The sequence below is a fragment of the Apus apus genome, chromosome 2 (genome assembly GCF_020740795.1).
Source record: "Apus apus isolate bApuApu2 chromosome 2, bApuApu2.pri.cur, whole genome shotgun sequence".
Classification (NCBI taxonomy): Eukaryota; Metazoa; Chordata; class Aves; order Apodiformes; family Apodidae; genus Apus; species Apus apus.
Window position 1 is genome coordinate 49,177,451 of NC_067283.1, and position 22,156 is coordinate 49,199,606.

The 22,156-nt window shown below is 40.9% G+C and overlaps 1 protein-coding gene across 2 annotated transcripts; it reads right to left on the reverse strand.

Moving 5' to 3' along the window:
* Positions 1 to 4,389: 4,389 nt before the first annotated feature.
* LOC127381076 (probable G-protein coupled receptor 141) lies at positions 4,390 to 21,934 on the reverse strand. 2 transcript variants are annotated; one of them, XM_051610877.1, is made up of 3 exons: positions 21,796 to 21,934; positions 12,267 to 12,447; positions 4,390 to 5,890 (listed from the first exon to the last, which is right to left on the reverse strand). In XM_051610877.1, exon 3 carries the CDS (start codon positions 5,885 to 5,887, stop codon positions 4,946 to 4,948), a length of 942 nt encoding a protein of 313 aa, XP_051466837.1. In that variant the 5' UTR covers positions 5,888 to 5,890; positions 12,267 to 12,447; positions 21,796 to 21,934; the 3' UTR covers positions 4,390 to 4,945. The 2 variants fall into 2 exon arrangements, 1 of the variants encoding a protein (XP_051466837.1); XR_007888648.1 differs by lacking the exon at positions 4,390 to 5,890 and adding an exon at positions 11,110 to 11,173.
* Between the last annotated feature and the right edge of the window lie 222 nt (positions 21,935 to 22,156).

Below are 22,156 nucleotides of genomic sequence, written 5' to 3' on the forward strand. Positions count from 1 at the left end.
AGGTATTAATGGTTGACAGTGAAAGCAGTCAGCTGGCCTGTCTACTGTCTCACCAGGGGAAAGAGGACTATGTATTACTTACAGTTAAATTTCAGGGAATAGATACTGTATATTAATTTTATTGGTATTACTCTTTTCAACACAAATTTGTCTTATTAAGCAGCTATTTGCATGTAAGGAAAATTACCTCACTGAAAAACAGAAAGTTTAGCTGGATTTCTGAAGTTTCTGGCTCAGGGATCAAGCAGGTGTTTTATTAATGACCCCTTGACTTTTGAAACCAGCCCTTGTTTCCAATCAAGTCCTTGCCATTTTGTTTACACACACGAAGTCCTGTTTCTCTAAGAACAGCAGAAATTAGTGACTTTATGGGTGATAAATGTGCAGCCTGCAACTCTAATGAGGTTTCTGTTGAGGAACTTCTGCCTCTGCTGCCTTCAGGGATGGGAGAGGGACAACTGTAAGCCACCAGCGGGCTGCCAGACACTGGACACCATCAACTCTTCACTGGGACAACTGGCCACCATTTGGCAGGTGGTGCTCATTCAGCACTGTGAACAGAACCCTGGGGAGCAGATGGCTCTGTTCACAGAGCTCTGGTTTCTGCAAGGAAACTGTGTGTATACGGGAGCTCAAGTGTATGAGTCACACGATATGTAATGAGGAAAATTGAAGAGGAGATAAAGACAACTCAATCAAATGTGAGATATTAACTAAAAGTCATGTTACACAAATCCAATTACAACCATTCAAAAACATTTTCTAAAAGTAACTTGAAATAAATGCAATTAAAAACCATCAAAGCACAGTTTTTAATAGTGATGTTCAGGTCTGCAACCTGAAACAAGCTGTCCTTAATGCCTTTGATTGAGTTGCCTTTATCCCATCATTAATTTTGTGTGTTACAAATTGACTCATACAGTGGAACTCCCCTATATATACGCAGTTTCCTTCCAGAGACCAGGGCTCAGACAACAGAGCCACCTACTCCCCAGGAGTCTCTTCCTGGTGCTGAACAAGTGCCACCTGCTGGTCAGTGGCCAGTTGTCTCAGTGGAGACTGGGCAGCAGAGAAGTGTTTGAAGCCAGTTGGAGACGTTCAGTTGCAGCAGCCAGTTGTCCTAGACCCGTCAGGGGCTGCCATGCTCATCTCTCCCCATCCCTGGAAAGAGCAATAAGTGCCTGAAATCCCTTTCCTTGCCTGCAGCAGGGGATGTCCCTCATTCCCCTACCAATGCGTCTAGCTTTAGACACCCTGGTCCTTGGGAGCACGTAGAAATGGAAATGTCAGGTGATGTGGATATGCGGAAAACTGCCTGGAAAGAAAAGATCTGGATCCTAAGGGGAATTAGACAAGTAGAGTTACAGTGTGGTAAGTGCCCCACATTAGCACTGCTGCAAAAAGCAGTCCTGCTGCATTGATCCATCCATTGACTCAATTTTCCATGGTTCCCTGGTGAGCTAGAGAGGGAACTGATGCAACTGAAAGCCATTTGGCAGAAGAATCTCAGCCCTATGGGAAGAGCAATATGCGAACAAGGAGTGGCAGCGGGCAAGTTTGCTCCTAACAATGGGAGTGCCACTTTTTTGGCAGCTTTAATAAGTAACATGAGATAAAGTCCAGAATCACAGTCTATGCTCTCTTGCCACTGCGTGGCAGAAATACGCTTATATCCTGCTCATCTCTCCTCATCCCCTGTCACATTTTCCAGGTCCTGCTGGTCTACAACCTGTTGTAATATAGATTTTTATGTTCTCACACGGTTTTTTTCTAACTCATAACTATCTTTCAGAGTTAGCAAAATTACCTTTAAGTCCATGGTGCCTCTGACCAAGCAGATCATGGTAACTGGAAATTCTCCCTTCATTAGAGATCATCTCCCATGTGTCAGCAGTAGCCCATCACGGCCTCTATCATCCCCAGCCACAGGAGCCACTTGGCTGCATTTCAGATGCTACTCTGGCATTGTTTAAGCTTTCATTTTCAGGAGTTATTCAGACTCTTCTCCTTCTACTGCATTCCCTGGCAGCACCTCCACCCCTCCTCAACCCTCTTTGGGGAAGTGAGCAGGTGAGCAGGGAGGGTGTTCAGGAGGGTGGGAGAGGGCAAGAAGCCAGTGAGGGTCAAAGCAGAGGGAGGCTGGAGAGAGCATCAACCAGTCCTCCTTGCAAGGCCTGTCAACACCCTTGCTGGAAGCATCACCTTCATCACCACCTGCTTGGGCAGTTCCTGTCAGTGTTAACCAAGACTTCATTATCTCAGGGTGGTGGCAGGCCTTCTCTGCTAGGCACAAACTTTCACAAAGCAAGAGAAGTGCAAGATGTAAAGTTTGCAAAGACAGTCCCATAAAAAGCATGACTTGGTGCTGAATAGTATCACCAATTTAAAGCATGGGATTACAACCCCCTAATTCTGCTCATTATCATCCTAAATTAATATTAACATCATTAGCATCATTTTTTATTTGGAAACACCCACCTCTCCTCCAATATCTATTATGAAAGGTTGGACCAGATGATTCTTGAGGTCCCTTCCATCCTGGTGTTCTATGATTCTATAGCATTTTTGTGACTCTATGGTGCAGGGTATTGCAAATATGTATATTTTCACAAGAATGAAATAACTTGTGATTTTAAGACATACACGACCAAGACTGGTTAAGCTGTGTGTTCAGGAGATACTGTTTGTAAACTCAAGTTTTATTTTTTTTTAAATCTTGCAAAATGCAGACACAAAATATTTTTCATTTATATGCATATTTCCAGGAAAGACTTGCTTAACTTTTTCAGCACTTAATAATTTTGTTTGATAACAATTTTATTATGACAGAAGGATTGTAATAGTGTCACGAAGGTTTCCAGTGCCTGCAGGACACGTGCAAGGTATTTTTTTCCAACAGCAATGTTGCTAAGAAGGAAACAAAAATGTTGTGTCATCTTCCATCTTTTCCCCTGCCACAAGGAAAAACTGTTTCGTTCATACAGTTTTAAAACAAATTTGGTCAGAGCACTTCATTGCTTTCTAAATGACACATAATTACCTAACAATGAACTACACAGTCAAGTTGACTCCTTCCATGTTATGAGTCTCTGTAGTTCTCCGACTACTCTTGAATCCATCAAGTAGTCATTTTCCTCTTTACCATTATCATTTTGGGGCAAACACCTTCTCACTTCTGTCTCAGATCCACACACAATGCAGACTCTCACATTTCTACCTTAACAGCTGCTGTGATTCAGGCTATGTGTCAAGGGTGGGCCATGAGAGCACCCCCACATCTCACTTGTGTTGTGAACTTCAATGGTTTCCAGCATTTGGTGCTATATGGCATTACTTGGACTCTGATCTGAAAATACTTTCTCATTAATAGACCTCTCGAGATACAGAGGAGCTTGAAGCGAGAAGAAAGACAAGGCTATAGCGGATACGGAATCCTAAAAAGTAACCATCATTTCTGGTGGCAACAAAGCTGTAAGATTGTACAGATACAGCAAAATCAACCAATAGTTATTTGATTGCTGTCTGACGAGCAAGAGGTGTTGAATGTGAAGTACAAAGGAATGGGAAGAATCAGAAGTATGAAAAGGTGGTCTTCAACAACATCATGAGGAGAGTCTGTCACTGGAAATCAATCAGCTGATAACCTCTAGCTTGTCAAATGATTAAAATATTATTACACTGACTCTAGGGGAAAAAAAAAAAAAAGTGACCTTATGCAGATGGAAAGAAGAAGAAAGAAGAATTAGCAATTGCTGTCTTGGGTTATAGCAGTTAAAGCTTTAAATTCTTCTTTTGGTACAGGTGTAAAGCAGCTGAGCTATGAAAGCCTGGATATCTTTCAGATAATTATTTTGTTGATTTTTTTTCTCTTTTTACATGGAATTCAATTCTTCAGAGGTAGCAACTCACAATGTCTTACTGAGATGTACTAAGCTTTTCAGCTACACCAGGTTTATTAGCTCTTTCCATCCATTCAATTCAAGCAGTACCAAATGAATTTATTCTACTAGTACTACTAAATTGATATAAGTGATTTGAAGCTAAAAATACTGCAAGTAATTCATTATAAACTTCAGAATTGCACAAAATCAGTGTAGGAGAAAAAGTCATTACTAGTTTGGAGTCCTTAAATATTTGACTTTTTAAGAGAGGGCAACTGCTGTCTGAACTATCTAAATAAAATGATCACCACTGTTAAATATTTTTTGTGATTGAACAGTTCTGTAAATAAAAATATGTGCTTTTTTGAACTTAGCTATGTTGCTTTCAGTAACAATGTGCAGTTTTTGTTGTTGGAGACGTTTTCATAATGTGGGAAAGAGAACAATACTCTTTTCTCCAAAAATGACTTTGAGAAAACCTTTTTAAGAAATAAATATTTATTGCTGGTTTGTTTTTTAAAGAGTTGGTTTAATTGTTCAGTTCAATTAGGAAGTTATGCTTGTATTTACAGTGAGTGAGGAAACAAACCTACTCAGAAGGAACAATAGCCTCCCTCCTTTTTATGAGAGCTTGTGGTGAATAAATAAGAAATCTATGTAGGAAAATAAGTAGATCTTAATGTTTCAGAAATCTGTATCTTGTTCCATAAAAAAACCCCTGCTTTTCTATTTGTGTTTCTATATACGTAGCAAATTTTCTTGAGTGGCCTTGAGTGGCCTTTGACTTCACAACCTTTGATGTACAGACAAAAAGAAGGAAGAGTCTGTTCCCTTTCCTCCCACTCCTCCAGGTGCATCTGCAACTTACTAGGAAGCATAGAGAAGAAAGCCCAGAGGTAACTTCCCCATTTACCAGCTGAGACACCAGATGTGTTTCACCTCATTATTTGGGGGAGCAGGTGGGCAGAGCCCTGGGCGAGTGTGTTATGCTGTTTCCAAGGCCCATCCTGTCCAGCAGCATGCTCATCCAGGTCCAGGTCCATGCACAGTGCAGGAGGTTGATGCTAGCAGCAAGACAACATCCTGCGGAGCATGTCCACGTTTTGCTTGAAGAGGCGGCTTCCGCTCAGCACGAATGAGAGCAGGTCCAGACAGCTGAGGGCAGTAAGGCTCAAAAAAATTTCATTGTAGCTTTCTAACTGGTCAAAATCACTCACGTGCTGTATGTAGTAAGCCCTAAAGAGGTGATAGGGAAGGAAGCAAATTATGATGACGCAGATGAAAATCAGGTTTTTCACCTGGGCCCAGAACTCTTGGTGTGACCAGAGGGAGGTGGAAAGTTTTCTCGCCACTTTTACCAGGATGAAAATCTGCAGGGCCAAGAGGACACAAGTAATGCAGGCAACAGCTGCAATTATAGTGTAGTTCAGGGCTTTCACAGTATCCTGCTTTAGTTCGTTGTGGAACTTAAAGCATGTCGTATCATTGTATGAGCCTGAGCGTCCGTACTCAAAGTACAGGACTGGTACCACAAAGACCATGACGAAGACCCACACGGCAGCACTTGATGCAATGGCATGCAGCTTCCTGTAAAACTCCACCTTGTCCTTCCATTGAAAGAAGATGAGCCACCGGATCACCAGGGTGATCACATAGAACAGGAAGGTCAGGTACATGTGGATGTGCACCATTGCACTCACCAGTTTGCAAAATGGCATCTTGAACACCCACTTCTTGTTGACATAGTAGTGCAGGCGGAAGGGCACTGTGAAGAGGAGAAGGCTGTGCACAACAACCAGGTTTATGATAGCTGTGGTGGTCACAGACAGAGTGTTCATCTTGACCAGCACAAACGACATTATGATGGTCCCAATCCCACCTCCTGCAAAGGCAACCGAGTAGGCAGTAATCAGTATGGCACTTATGGTGCTGCTGTAAGTGAAGGAGGAGGAGTCACTGCTGTTTCTGTTCTCTTCCATCATGTTCCTGAAATCTTCCTTGTGCATATTCTAGAAATGAAAAAATACATAAAGACTAAGCTAAGGGAGGAATGAGACAGCCCACCTGAAAAGCCAGCAGAGCTTTCTATCTTGCTCAAGGGATAATCCTGGAATCTCACAGCTGGCACAAGCTGTTACCAGTAGTTCTATCCAAACATCCTCCAGACTAGAAAAAAATGGCTGAGAAGGCCAGGCAGAGAAGCTGCTCTAGTCCTTAAGACATTGCTAGCCATACCCTTAAAAACATGCATGAATTATTAATATGTGGGGAGATCCCTGGAGAAGTGACATGATTGTTGTGGTTTTGAGCTCTTTCTTTCTAGTTATTCTCTCTTCTAAGCATCTGCATGCTTTTGCACTGAAGATTAGAGATAGTTCAAATTAATCGGATTGTTTAGTTGCAGCCTATATCTGCCCTTCCCAAAGCCAGATAACAACCATATGTTGCTCTATCAAAACAACACATTTTGTTTGTGACCCAGAGCTGAGTTTTGCACACATTACAGCAAACTTCTTCTCCATGGACAGTTTATCTGAGTAAGAGATTAAACACCATGGATACCCAGGCTCCATGGAGCTCCACAGAGATCCTGCTCAGATCCTGCTAGACCGAGTATTGTGGGCAGTGGTGTCCTGCTGCTTGGGGCCGTTTCTCATCTTATATGTGGTAACCGGGTGTTACAAAACAGGCTGTTAAAAAATGTTAGGAGGGACATCCTGTGTCAATGCATATAAGTCTGCCTGGCCCAATCTGAGGCTAGATAACAGTAAATTTATTAAGTATGCTATATATTTTTAATGCATTACTGTTTCAAAGAGAGATTAAATACAATTCTTATAGTTCTAAATGTAACTTCTGGTGGGTTTTTTATGTACTACAAGATTGGGGGTGGGGGAGGAAAGGTTCATGTAGGTTGGCATTCTGAAGCATATTTGCATCTCTGAAAGGACCAAGAGGATGCCCAGAAAAGAAGCAGGGAGAATTGAACAGTCCTTGGCTCTGCACTATCCCACTTATACTGCTGCTGCTACCTGAACTGTTACTAAGAGCTGACTCTGATATGTCATCCCTTTCACTGGTGAGTCCCACAACACAAGAGGGGATTTTCTTCTGAATTTTTGCAGGTTTTCTTTTAATACTGCAATGTTGTTGACTTCACAAAGTAGTTCCTCTATTTCTTTGTACAATTGGTATTTCAGCGTGTTTTATTTTTAGGTAGCACATACTTCCAAAAGATAGGAGGGTAAAAAAGTTATTAAGCAGTTCTCTCTTTTGTGGAAAAGGAAATACCTGCAACAGTTTATAAACCATTTTCTCTTGCAGTGGGGAATGCATATCCGCAATGCACCTCAGATATTTTTTGTTGTCTCTTAGCAATACTTCTAAGCATTCACTCCTACAGTAATCAAGATATCTTTACACATTGAAAAGTTAGTTATTCTCTAGGTATCCCAATGCATCTAAGACTCCAGATATTTTATTATAATCAACATAAATATCACTGTTCAAAACAAATTTAACTGCTCTATGTCAAAGTGATGTGCTGGTTGTTGGCACTTACTGACCTTTACGGTTTGAAACTGCATTTGAGAGTTATGTGGACACCTAATTCCAGTGCACTAGGGGAAGTAAAATGGGTTGAAATGAAAGAGTCTTTTCTCAAAGGCACTGCAGATTGGCACACTGCAGCTCTTGCATCAGAAACCATGCAAATTCCTTCCAGTTCTCTTCTCTTTTCTGAGATGCTGCTTTTCAGCCTCACCACCGTGCAAGCCAGAAAGGATTACCAATACCTGTTCATCAGTTCCTCCAAGTTGTTAACCTTTGAAAAGATGTCTCTCAAAAAGTGGCGTTATCACACTGTTTTAATTTAAAATGAGTACATAAAGATTAAAAAGTGCCACAGCCCTAGAGGCAATGGGCTGGAAATGTGGCTTGGTGTCAGCAGCCCCAGCAGCAGGACTGTGCTGGCAGAGGTAGGATCCCTCAAGGTTCACCCTTACGGGCTCAGCGGTGAACCTTGAACTGAAGGCACTAAGGGACAGATAAGCAGAAGTCAGATAACTGACATTTTCCTCAGATATTCCTAATAAGAGAACAGCAAGAGACCTATTTCTGTCTGCACATAAGCCACCAAGACACTGAAGTCCAGGCTTCTGCAGAATTTTGTAGTCATTGTTAAATCCTTTCATTGTAAGATTCTGCAGGAAACCTCATTTTCATTAATCTTCAAACAAAAGCTACTGGCAGCTCTGATATGAGTTGATCAGCTCCCCAGGCATCCCACTGATACATCATTGTATGATGAATACAGAGTATAGCACGACACAGGGTCTGTTTCACAGAGGAAACACTGCTTTCTGGTGAAATGAGGTTTCCTATTGTGCTGACATTCATATAGCTATAACCTACTGACCTGAAATACAACTGACAAGTCCTTTGGCCAGAATTTTACAGAAGGCACATGGAACAAGAATGAATACAGGTCTTACAAGAGACTAATTATATAACATTTGGCTATACACTGAACCTCAGTGGAAATATGAACTATAAAAGTCTCCAAGAGCTGGGAAATATCTCACAGCAGAGGAGGGACAATAGAAGAGACCACTGAGAGTGGTATCAAGCTATCTAAGGAACGGTCTTCCCCCACACTGCTTAGCCTCTTGCCTATGTCAGCTGGTGTAAGCTCTTGCCAGCTGTAACAACATTGCTTCAGTACTGAATCCAGATTGCTTAAAACTAGCTTTTTAAACTATCAAATAATTACTTCGCATTTTACAAAGTGGCTGTATCCTGGTCACAGGGTTGCAGTTCAGTCTCATCCCTTCTTCCCTCCTCCCCACACAACCCCTGGCTTGAAACGATGTCTGAAGCACCAAGGAGCTCCTTTAGGATGGTACTTTGCAATGTTGCCTCACCCAGGAGGCTTCCCTCCCTGGACACTGTTAGCTCTTGACATCTATAAGAATGGAAGGAGTGCCAAGAGGACTCATCCCATTGTGCATCCAAAGTTAGAGAGTTTCTCCTCAAGGAGAAGCTCTTGTTTCTGTGCCTTCATACACCCCCTAACTACTGCTAGTTCAGTGATACTCCTCAAGTTTTGGAGCAAGGTTTAGTCTTCCTCTGTATTAAGCTTCTCATCACTTGGCTAGACTTCTGCCAGTCATGTTCTTTGAAGAGCCATGAGGCAATCATGGGCAACCACTTCATCTGAATGCCATAGCCGTTAAAGGGACATTTGCTAGTGCCAAGGGCTTGGGGACAATTGCCCAAATGGCTGTGGTTTAGTTTGACAAAGGAGGCTGATTGCCAAAAGGCCAGCTGCTGGGTATTTACAGGAATATGATCAGCAAGAAGTTTCTTCTGTGTTCAAGATTCAGAAGCTGTCAGTATGGATAAGGCCATCACATTAATTTCTTGTGATTTTCCACACAGTACAGTCCACAAGACTTCCCTGGACTGCTGTCTTCCCACCAGATCATGTCATTTTTGAAAACGTTTCAGTCTCTGACAACATTTTCCGAATAAAAAAATAAGAAATCATTCTGACCTTCAGTAACTTGTTTCTCATTTATGTTACTGTAAAAAAAAAAAAAAAAAAAGAGGTTTTAACAATATTTCAATATTTCTAGCTGGAATTTGAGCAACCCCAGCTTCCAGATGTAGTATGTACTTCTAGTTTTGCTTTCAGATTTAAAAACCCTTTGTCAAATGTTGGCTTTCTCTACAGATATTAGGAAATAAGTAGAGATAAGAGACAGAAGATACTTTTTTCTCTTCATCCCCATTTATACTTGTGCACTGCCTCCACCAGCCTTGTGATCCTATTCGGTTCTTAGATTAACAACTTTGCATTTGACAGTGGTAAAATGCATGTTGCTAGTTTGCACCTAACTAAGCAATGCAGACCATCCTGTCACTGGCTTTTTCCCTTCATTGCTTACTATTTTCCCAACCAGGTTCATCAGTCACCATTATGTTACATCAACATTATGTCAACTTATTAAAAAACCCCAAAACCTCATTTATCAAAAACGATGACAGTCTTACAATCTCTGCCAAAGAACGAGGTCTGCTCTCTGTATAACCAGTGTTGGCAAAATTTATTCCTCTGGGTATATCTGCCGAGAGACTGGCAGGCTTCACACAGATTTTCATGTGTTACAACAGTTGAGTTCTGCAGAAAAAGCTTTTGCAGGCTGCATGCACCCAACCGAGGAGTTTCATTTGAATTTGGAAGGGGAAAAAAAATTCAATTTGAGTGAAAGATCTATATTTTTGACAGACTTAATAAAACGGAAAAATGATTGTCAGAACTGACATTTCTGCACTGAACTAGACTAGGTTGGAGGCAGTGCAGAATACAAATATTATTTAACAGGAGTGTTTAAAACATGAATTTGTTTCACAAATGTCCTCATTTAGTCTCAGAGATGCTTTCTGTTGAGAGCACTGTAATTGCTTTTCGATTTGCTCTAATTCCTTGCTGTGTTATGGTAATGCAGGCTATGCCACTACAATAATTACAGAACTCTCTTTCTTTCAAAATAATCATGCACACCTGAAGTTTGAAGTATAAATGTCTGCCTAAAGGAAAACATTGCAAATTAAAAATATGAAATATCAAGTGGGTGTTTACATTTATATATTGACTTTTTTCCAAACAACTTTTAGTGATTCCTTTAGCTCATTCACTAGCTCATTAACTCTTGTCTTACAGGCCATGTTATCCGTATACTGATATTTTTTAGTTTTAATCCAGTCTACTGAAGAACAAATGGGATGGAAAAACATGTTTAGTCCTCTTTTCTAAAAAAAGATTTCTGCTGTTGAAAATCGAAATTGAAATCATACGACCTTCCTAAAAATAACTGTTTACTGTCCTAGCTCTATCTTATCAAAGACAACAAACTTAATCTTCTGGTCTTTACAGAGTTTGGGTGACATCAAACATACACACAAAAATGGATTAAAACAAAATGAATTGTGTGCCTAATTTATGAGGCAGTGTAGAACTACAGCATAGTAATATGAAAGAAGATGAAGCAATATTTTCCTGTACTAGGAAACTGCAAGAAGCGGTGACAAAAACAGTTGCACCGAAAAGCTTTAAAATGTGTTCAAACTAAAACAACTAGGCAATTGGATATTTTTTTCTGCAGTTAAAAACATTGCTTTGAGAGCATTGCAAACCAAGGCTTTTGATCGTTGTGTGTACACTTACAGATTAGAGTTTGTCTCCTCTCTTCAAAGTGTTGTTTACTTGGCTCTTCATTATATGTTAAGTTCTAAGAACAAAAAGAAAAACACCTGGTATTTTATAGTCATTGCCTTACTTCCTTCTTTGAGCTTACCGTGGGCCTCAGCTGTGTGGTGGCAGGGCTGCCCATAAGCACACAACCTCAGGGAGATTTTTAGTTGCATTCCCCATGAGGAGTTCATAGAGGGAAGAAATGACCCTCTTGCTTGTGTGTTACTATTCCCTACCAGTCATGCCATGTCCTGGTGGAGCAGCTTGTTGGTGAATTTAACACATGACCCTCCTAATTGGCAGCTAGTTCTTAGCCACAGGAGGTCTTCAAAGCCTCCCATTGCTGAACAGTTAAATTCATCTACTGCCTAAAATTACCACATGTACACACAGATGCAAACCCCACAGATTACAAAGACAGTCATTTGGAAAGGTTATTCTCCAGAGTGGAAGGGATAATTTCAAAGAGTGTTTTTTGAAGACAGGGTAGGACAGGAGCAAAGTATGATCTATATTGTAACTGAGAATGGGTTTGGATATGTTTAAAGGATAGACTAAAGTGCAAGGAACTAAATGAAGCTCACCCTAAAGCCCAGTAACATGGTCTCAGCCATGCTTTCTGCCAAGACTGTAGCTCAGCATCTCGGGACTCAGTGCCATTGCTACACCTGGACCATGCTAGCAAAATGAAAGTTGAAAATTTTATTTTTTTAAAATTAGCGAAGGCTCACCAGCAGCAGTGGTTGCTGTGTAGTTTGTGTGGGAAAAGATGTCTTACTGCAGGGCTGAGAATCTGTGGGGAGTCTGTGCAAGGCCAGTTTTGCCCCCCTGTAGGCTTAACACATTTCTGTCTTAGCACACAGTTATATTTGAGTACAATAGTTTTGAAAGCAAAGGTATTAACATTCAGCATTTACATATAAACTTACATAAGAACATTTTAACTGACTACATCCTATTGCTTCACATTTGGTTAAAAAAACACAAGGGTGTGGTCATTCACAACAGACTGGTATGTGTTGGAGATGTCTTTTTGCATTTTGCAATTTCAACAGCGGTTAACAGCTGAAAAGCTGTTCAGATAATATTGAGAAGTCCTCCTAATAAGAATAACGATACTTAGCACTTACCTAGTACCTTTCTGCAGTTGATCTCAAAGCTCTGTTGAAAGGTATGCATATCATTCTCCCCACGCTGCAGCTAAAAGCTGAATGCTGTTGCAAAGTCAGATCTAAAGCTGAGATATCCTTGAATCAAGTCCTGTACCTTTTCAAGTCAGTCATGTTGCTTTGGCTTCTTGTAGGTCTTGTTCTAGAATAAATACATCCCAATTAATAGTGGGAAGAAATCCAAGATACCTTAAAAACTGGCAGGGAGCATCTGAATGTGGGAGTTATATAAGTTACATAATATTTTTCCAGGTTGATTTCTTTCCATATGTTTGCATTCTGCAAATCTTCAATCCTTGCACTGACCCAGGATTAAAATAAATATTAAAATATCAGAATATGGTCTGGGACATTATTTTTGTTCTTCTCTAAGCTGTAGTTAGTGTCAAAACCTAGATAGGTATAGAAAGCTTAATACACATGTTTGCAATTCATTTTCCCTGCTAAATTGGTGCAATTTTGCCCAAGATTTAGCAACAGCATGTATAATCTCTGGAGTATGTTTCTCTCACTGCAGTTCAAAGAATAGACTCCAGACTGGTATGCATAGATTTTCACCAGTAATGTACTGAGCTGGTGGCAGCATGTAGTTATTTTAGAACATCACACACCAACTGAATTTAAACAGGTGGTAGAAATTAATGTATTTTGTAAGTTTTGAGTAATTGCTGATGGTCTTAACAATACCCCAAAATCAAGAAGTATGAAAGTGGGTTTGCACAATACTGCTGTATCACTTGGATAAGACCTTCACCTAGATTTAATTTGCATTACAGCAACAGTTTCATGGGTCAAGACTGTTTAATAATAGTTGAGAGTCTGGCCCAGATTTCAAGGACTACTTGTTCTGAGATCTGAGTAGCATCAAGGCTCCTTTACTCCGGGTTGCATGAAAGGTCCTTGAGAAAAGAGAACTGTGTCCTTTTTGCTCAGGCATAATACATGCTGCTAGTGATTTTTCAGCTGTTCTGAACTTGGTGGTGTATACAGAATAACCATGGCAACCCAGGTGTTCTGTTTTTCTACCTTTTTTGTGCCAAGACTCAAGGATTTGAAGTGCTAGTTCAGAAGTGGACCATACAGGGTAGTATGAGGCATGCAGGTGTGGTGGTTAGGTCTTCTGGAAAACTACTCCTTTCTTTCACTTATGTAGGTGGCAGAAAGCAAAAATTGTGATACACCTGAACACCTGAAATTCACTGTAGCTAACTTTTAGTTAGTGTGGACTCTTTTAGTTAGTTAAGGGAAAAGCTGGAGTGACACTCCTGAAAATACCTGGCTGATGTTGATAGCAGAGTTTCAGGCCCCCAGAAGGGTCTCTAAACCTGTGATTGCTAAGGGTGAGTTTTGAAATATTCCCCAAAGTGCGAGGGACAGTTATCTGAATAAATCAGCTTTACTAGACAGTTGATGAGACTTCTGCCAGCCAGACAACTATTGGAAGTAGTGACGTTTTCCTAATTATATAATTTTCTTTTACATCAAAAGAGCTGGACTCTGCTCCCCATCACATTCATGAAGCTATCAGGACTTGAATTACTGAAAAACTACTTCAGTGCTTACTGGTATCTAACCTTCTTTGTTCCTTTTATATATTTAGATCCATAATGGAAACTTTGTTTATATTAATAAAGATAAGCCTGTTTATACCAGCCAAAACATTGTCCCATAGTTCTATATTAGTCTTGCAATAAGCCATGAGCCTAATTTTCCTCTCCAGTGTGTAATTTTAATGCTGTTCAATTCTATTTTCACCAGTGACACCTCTGAGTCTGGTGGGACAGCAGGTCAAGGCCCTGCTTTTTTTGCTTTTCCCTTTGATTTGTGCCTGGATATAAAGCAGCCAATCACAACTACTGCACAAAGACAGCTTTCTCTGAAATCACCTTCCAAAATCCTGCAGTAGAGATACCAGGAGGCTGGTCAGATTAAACAAGGTTCAGTTTCTTGAAAACTGATCTGATCTAATCTATCCTTCCCTAAACTTGAGAAAATCCCATACTGTCATGTTTGTTTTACTGGGAGATGGTTAGAGTAGTACTGGTGGGCTGACCAACACCACGTGTTGGTTGCCTGTTCCTCAGACCTTTTCTCAGGGTAGATTGGAGCAATGTTCTCAAGCATAGGCAGTGTCTGCTTCCTAGGAAAAAGGATGAGGTACAGGGAGAGCATCGTTCTCTACAGCTTGTGCTCCTTACACAAAGCCCAGATCTGCTCAGAGTCCCTCCCAGTGCCAGATGTGGGCCTGTTCCTAGCATGTAAAACTGGCTGGATCAGTCATTCAGCTGTAGTTGTGACAGATCAGTTGCAATTTATCATTAAGTAAAAGATCAGCTGCTAATATGAATAGCTGAAAGGCAGCACACAGTTAAAGTGAATAACTCTAAGCTGCTACCAACACAATTATATTTTTTACTCTAATTTCTAAGGCATCTTACTATTTAAAGCACTTGAATAGACAGAGATTAATTATCTGCAAAAGGAAAAGTGTTCGGTGTCAATAACAGCCAAAAGCATTTTGTAGCTAATGTCTCTATCTGGGTTCTGAAGCAATTGTGTTTTGTGACTGTCACCCAGGCAGTGTAAGGCATCCTGTGAGTGAGAAATACTGCCTGTGACACATCTGAAAGCATGTTTTGGAAAAGTACAGGGAAGAATATGTGACTTGCAATTCCTCGTTTCACACATCTCTGTGCAGCAGAGATATAAATCCAAGCTCCTCTGAAGTACAACTGGTGGCCTCTCCCTGGTTCTGTTTTCTAACTTAGGGGGGAAAAAATACCCACTTTGAAAGTCATTATCCCTGGGTATTAAAAAAAAATATTGCTTAGAGGTACATGAGTCAGAATGGTGTGGACACAGTCTTTTTCCCTTTCTATCTATCTCCCTACCTTCCCCTCCTTTGGAAGAACTCTATCAGCAATTTTAATATTATCTTGTTCTGCAGGATTTTACTAGTTCACATCTGTTGTATACCAGTAGGAGAGAGGCCTTTCATCAGGAATCCAGCCCAGCAATTCACTTATTATCAGAACTTGTTCTCACCAGGATAAAAAATGGAGGGACATGGTGATTGACAAGATGTGTTTCTCCTGCCTTAAGGATCACATTAGACTGCAGAGAGTGAAGTCATATATGCAGTACCACACTGATCTTATATGCATATATGCCTTTCCAAGCAGAAAAAGCCCTTCCCTCCACCTAAAAAGAGTGCTCATGCTAAAATTTGTTTGAACTCCATACTAGCCTCTCACTAATTGCCTGCTGAGGCAAGCAGCATGTTATAAGGAAGAATTTTCATTAAAAAAAAAGACTGCAGCACAAGCCCCCCTCAAAATGTTCACTGCAGTTGCTAAGACTGTTTTATTCTCAGATTATTTATTTCCGTTTATTTCTGATGGCAGGGGTAATACAAACTCTATCAAATGCATGGAAAAAACCATTTTACTAATGATCACTTTCTTGTGGAATATATACACATAGAAATTCAGTATGGTAAAGTGTGTTGTTTCTGTTGGCAGAGGAACAAACCTCCCTGCATTAGTCTAAGAGTTTCTGCCTAGGAGCAGGACAGAAAGCAAAGCTAGATTGATAATGAAGATGTTTTCCTACCTCAGCATAAGCACAAATACATGACTTCCTCCAGTTGTGTTAGACAGGAACTCAGGGTTCCTCTTGCCTCTTTCAGAAATGAGGAATTGACTGCAAGGGAGTTGTTCTACACTGCTTTCAGTTCACTAGTTTGCAAGAGCCTTTCCTGATCAGCATGACTAAAGGCTGCATAATGGAATGAGGCACTGCGTGCATGCAAGTGTCCTGTTACATCAAATTTTTGGGACTGAAATGGTTCATTTTGCTGTCAAAAACAGAGGTTTCTGTTCTGAGCTAATTATAAGCATTTGTGTTAAGGATCTCTAGTGCATTTACCAAAGAGTGAAGTTAATGGTGTTAGGAATAAGCTTATTAATGATGCATTTTTTAAGATTTTTGCCTATTTGAAGTTCAGCTGAAACATTTAAGGTTTCAGCTAAAGTCCAGCCAGAAGAAGCTGTTAGAAACACCTATGGTAAGGGCTGCTGTGCTGTGCAGGTGGAAGAATACCCCCAGCTGCCCTTTGTTCCACTATTCTCTTAGCTTGGTTTTCCTTAGCCTCTCTCCCCACCTCATTGACATATGTCTCCTCATTCTGCTTGTGGCCATAAAGCTGCTCTGCAAATCCAAATCTACTCATTTGGTTTCAGAGTGCCCTGTGCTCTGCTGTTGCACAGAACAATATACCACTGGGCCCTTACTCTTGGTTGGTCTTTGGAACTCTATAAAAAGTAGAACAGAAAACAATAAACTATCAATTAGCTTCCCTGCCTAACTTCATTTTTTTTCATTTCATCCAGGTTATCTGATGTTCTGTATATCTTTTTGACCACTGGAAATCATAAGCATCAAATATTTTACATCATTATTCACTATAGTTCTTATGAACTCCTCTTAGCTGAAGGCAAAATGATAGTACATTCTTATATGATATTATGAGCCCTATGTCATAGATGTATAGAAAAAAAATATTAGTAAAATCCACCTGGAGTCAGTGGAGCACTGTTTGTACAACAGTGTGTGGTGCAGCATATACCCTCATACACATATCAGCTCTGATCCCAAAACAAAACAGCCACAGCAGGGCAGTGACATGCCCTTTGTTTTCCCAACTGAACTGTTACATTGACCATAACAGCATGCCTCTTTTGCCCCATTGCTTCTGGTGCTCAAGTTAGCACATTAAGCACCCATTTGAATACCTCCTCACATAAAAGATACTCCCCAAAATAGCTTTCCTGTTGATATCAGTGATGTTAAGGATTTGGGGAGATTAAGATAATAAAACACGCAGTTACTGCGTTTAATTGTGCTGGTGAAGTGGAAATGAGAAGCATCAACTCACTGAGGAGAGATTCCCATTGCTAGCTTCCTTTTCTCTCTGCACCATTTAATTTGGATCATAACTGAAAGCGATTCAGTGATTTCCACAGCCCTCATGCTGAGACATCTCACCATTCATTGTGAAGTAGGGAGTTAGTTGATGAGAAGCTCAACATGAGCGGGTAATGTTCACTAGAAGCCTAGAAAGCCAGATGTGTCCTGGGCTGCATCAAAAGAAGTGTAGCAGGTAGGTCAAGGGAGGTGATTCTCCCCCTCTACTCTGCTCTTGTGAGACCCCACCTGGAGTACTGTGTCAAATCATGGAGCCCCCAACATGAGAAGGACATGGAGCTGTTGGAGCAAGTCCAGAAGATGACCACAAAATAGTCAGAGGGCTGGAGCACCTCTCCTGTGAAGACAGGCTGAGAGAGCTGACATTGTTCAGCCTGGATAAGAGAAGGCTGAAGGGAGGCCTCATAGTGGCCTACAGAAAAGCTGGGGAGGGACTCTTTAGCGATAGGACAAGGGGAATGGTTTTAAACTGGAAGAGGGGAGATTTAAATCTTTAGTGTGAGGGCGGTGAGACACTGGAACAGGTTGCCCAGGGGAGCTGTGGATGCTCCATCCTTGGAAGTGTTCAAGGCCAGGTTGAATGGGTCTTTAAAATACATGGTCTAGTGAGTTGTGTTCCTGCTCACGGAAGGGGAGCTGGAATTAGATGATCTTTAAAGTCCCTTCCAACCCAGACCATTCTGTGATTCTATAATTCTAAGTACCATTACCACAATGAAAAGTGCAGATAAAACAATGCCTAATGGGTATCCACTCCAGATTTTCCTCATGCCTCTTACTTTGGCTAAAACTATTTTGCCCTTAATTTCTCTTAAGAAGAAAGATTTCACTCTGTTCAGTGAGCTGACAATAAAATAATGAATTCTGTATCAAAAGCTATCTCCATTTAATATTCAGACTCAGTTTCCTCTAGACAGTTTACTGGCATCTGAGCTCATTCCATTCCCACACCTAAGATTATCCTCACATGAACTTAATTTCAACTGTGTACCAGAGATCTCATTCTAGGTTAGGAAGAAGTCAATTAATCTGGTGAGAGGTTCCAACACTGTCTTTTGTTATGCCTTTTTTTAAAGCACTTTTTCCCTGAACTTTCCTGTTTCAGATTCAGAAGCAGCCTGCACATGCTTTTTTAGGGGTGAAAGGGTAAATTCATGAAGTCTTTCTGTATGGCATAGACAAAAGAAGACATTCATGTTACCAAGTGAGTGTGTAATTCAGACTGTCATGTTATGCATTAAATAGGTAGTCAGTGATAAATCTATGTTGGTGTGGCATTCCCTCTAGTCAAATCTATCCCAGCTTTAAAGGCTGTAGTATTTCCAGTGCTTCAGTTGCCTTCTCCAGAGCTTTTCAGTGTCTTTCTTGAAGCAGGCATTCCAAACCTGGACACAGCATCCCAGGCATGACCGGTAGGTGCTGAGTAAGGTGGAATAATCACACCCTTGACCTGCTGGCTGTACTCTTGCTGATGCAGCCCCTGAGAAGGTTTCCTTTCAATGCTGTGAGGCCACCCTGCTGGCACACCATAAGGCTGCAGCCCATGGCAGTCAGACCTCCCAGAGACACATACAAACACACACACTGCTGTATGGGATGACTTGGTCCCAGGTGTAGGATTTAACAAGTACCTTTGTTAAACTTCAAGCAGTTCTTTTTGACCCTGTCTTCCATCTTGTCACAGTCTCTCTGGTGAGCTTCTAATTGGCTTTTTCCTTCCCATCCCTTTTGTGTGTGTGTGTGTAGGAGGATGGTGGTGGTGGTGAGTGAACAGCCACGTGGCTGGTTTTTTGTTAGGTCCAAAACACAAAAACCATCTCTATCACTAACACCTTCTTATATGCTCAAAATAACCCTGATTGTGAAACCAAATTCTTGGAATTACTCCCTTGTTCCTCTCTTCCTGGAACTGCTTCACCCGTTGCTTCTTCTCTGTTAGGAGGCTAGTGAATGAAAAGAAGCAAGCTCTGAGAAATGCACAGCTCAAGCGGACAGGCCTCTTGCCATATCCTGCAGCAGAAATTACACACCTGCAATCACTTCTGCCAGGATGCAGCAGAAAGGTGAGCATTTCTACAACCAACTTGAGGGCTGGTGGTGGGTGCCTCAGCTTCTGAGATATAGGTTGGGAGAGATCAAACTGAGTGAACTAATGTAAAGCCACTCCTACTTACTCACACCAATATATTTGTCCCCTTGTGGTGTAAATTGAGATATAAAACCTCCCATCATCTGTGACTACCTGAAAGGCAAACCCAGTGATGGTCTGATCTCTGAGACACCTGTGTCACACAGATGCTGAACAGCAGCTGCTCTTATTTCTGGGATATTACTTTTAGGGAGGTCCAACTAATCAGGGCAGCTGCAGTGTGCATGTATAGCAGCCATGCTACAAAGGGTCTCCTCTACCTCAACACCAACTCCTTATACAAGATCAGGACCCTGTTTCTTCTATTCAAGCTCATCTACAGCCCTAGCCTTGTTTTTCAATGCAGCTACTCTCGGTTTCAGAATGGGTATCATGATGAGCAACTGCACTTTCCAGAGACTCTTTAAGATAAAATGATTGAGATGGTCTCCCTCTGGGATGGCTCTGTGGACAAGAACCATCACAAAGTTGCAAATTTGGTGCAATATCTCTGCTCAAGCTATTGTCTCTCTTACCTCTTAAAGAAATTCATAACAGCACAATTATTTAAAAAAACCCGCAGCAACTTATCAAAATAAAATATTGTGCTGCAGAAGTTTTTGCATTTCATTAAGAAGACCTAAGAAACAATCTGTGGCAGCTCATTATTATAGTCCCTTTATTCAATCTAGCTTTGAAAGGTATTTGGATACTTTGTGAAGATCAGCTGGATGTCATGACAATGTCATCATTATACGAATCTATACATAACGGTAACAGGAATCCAACTATTTTATCCAATTTTTAGTGTTGCTAGCTTTTTCACACTGAAAATGGGAAGCAGAACCTTCTCTGACTCTCGTTGCTTCTGACAATGTACTTGAAAGGCCGTTTCCTTTATATACCATAATGAAGCACAACCCTATGGTATATAATCATGTAATAAAGCAAACTCAAATAGCCATCACACTTCCTACTGCCTTCAGCATCACTTTTGAATAATGCATAATTTTTGCAGCAGTTTTCTTAGAAAGATGAGTCTGAGTTTGCCTAACCACCTGAAGAGCAGCAGATAACCTATTTTTGGGGACCAAAAATAAACAGCATACTCAAATGAGTGATGCTTTTCTATGGGTGTTAAGAACACTGAGGAGATTTAAGCTCTTCTGTAGTGAGATGCTCGTGGTCAGCAGCAGGTGTATGGATAGTTATTGTGGAGTATCTGTTGTCCTTCAAACCTGCAGCCTAGTTTTCCCTTTTATAAGTTGTGTGCTTCAACCAATAATGCTGTTACAAAGATGAGAACCACAATAGTACCAGTTCTGCTACTTTCTGTCTTCTCAGCAGCAGGGGCATGGATCTGTGAATTTACACCAAGGTGAGAAAAAAGCTGCCAGTACTGCTACAGAAAGACAATGCACCTGATACATGATCACCCAGCAAAGTTGCAGAGTCCAAACCAAACACCATTGCATAGCTACCTGAATAATATACACAGGTTCTGGTGTGCATTTGGTGGCAGGGGTCATTTTTGCTGGTGTACCTTCTCGTGACTTTTCTCTGTCCTCCAGCCACAGCTCTATCTGGTCTGATTTATCTGTATTACACAGTTCATTATTTTCTCTTCCCTGAACACTGAGAAAGCCACTCAGCTGATCTTTTTGGCTAATGAAGGAAAGCTCTGCAATACCAATAAAATGAAGAAAAACCAAAAACTCTCACTCAGAACTCCTTTGTCGCCTTCCTAATGGCCTCCTGTACACGCTGAGCAACAGGAGAACAGGGATGTAAAATTCAGTAACAGAGCAGATAGCCAGTGGCTAAGATAACTGTACAAAGCTCATCAAGAACTGGACACTAAATCACTCACCAGCCACCCTTGCTGAGTTGTGCAATTGTCTGACAGTGTCAGGGAAGTTCTCCAAAAGCACTGAAGCGAAGGCAGAACTGGCAACGCTCTGACTATCAGGGGAACTTGTATTCCTAAGGTGATTTTGAAAAATATACTCTTCATGAAAGAGCATCAAAGCCTATGAGAAAGCTAGTAGAAGCATTATAGACATTTCCTTATTCTTTGCTTAAAGAAAGTAAAAATAAATAAGTAAAAAAGCAACAGTGCTATTCACCTTTCTGGTTTATATTTTCTTTAAATAATTTAATTTTCAGAAAGGATTATGAAATTCTGGCTGCAGTTGTAAAAGGAGCCCAGGTGTCCTGGCAATGCTGACTCACAAACCACACTTTAAACTACCTTCTACTTTGCTTCCACAGACTTCACAAAATCTGACATTTGCAACTGCCACAGTGGACTAAAAACCTGAGGCACTTTTAACTTTCATCCTGTAATGTTTCCTCCCAGCTTTGCTTTAAGCTTACCTCCCACCAGGAACAGTTAAGCTCCATCCAGATCTGCAACCTTCTCATTTGATAGGTAAAATACTCCCTTCTATATGTCTGCCTCCTCTTCTGGGTACCTTTGCAGAACTTTCCTCCCTCTGTACAACTCCTGGACTTTGCAGAGAGGTGCTGCTGAGGAACTGCAGCTGCAACCCAGCTCTGCTTCCTGAAATTGTCACCCATTGCCCAGAAACCACCAAGAGCTGACAAACATGATTGGACCAACTGTTATTGCCTCATATACTGAGTCTGTTGACATTGATGTATTTAGGTTTTTTATTTATTCTTGTTCTGTGCAATACATATTAGGTATTTCTCATTATTGCAAAATTGCAAAATG

Excerpts from the sequence above, each read along its gene's own strand:
- LOC127381076 (XM_051610877.1), bottom strand. The coding sequence starts at position 5,887 with ATGCACAAGGAAGATTTCAGGAACATGATGGAAGAGAACAGAAACAGC.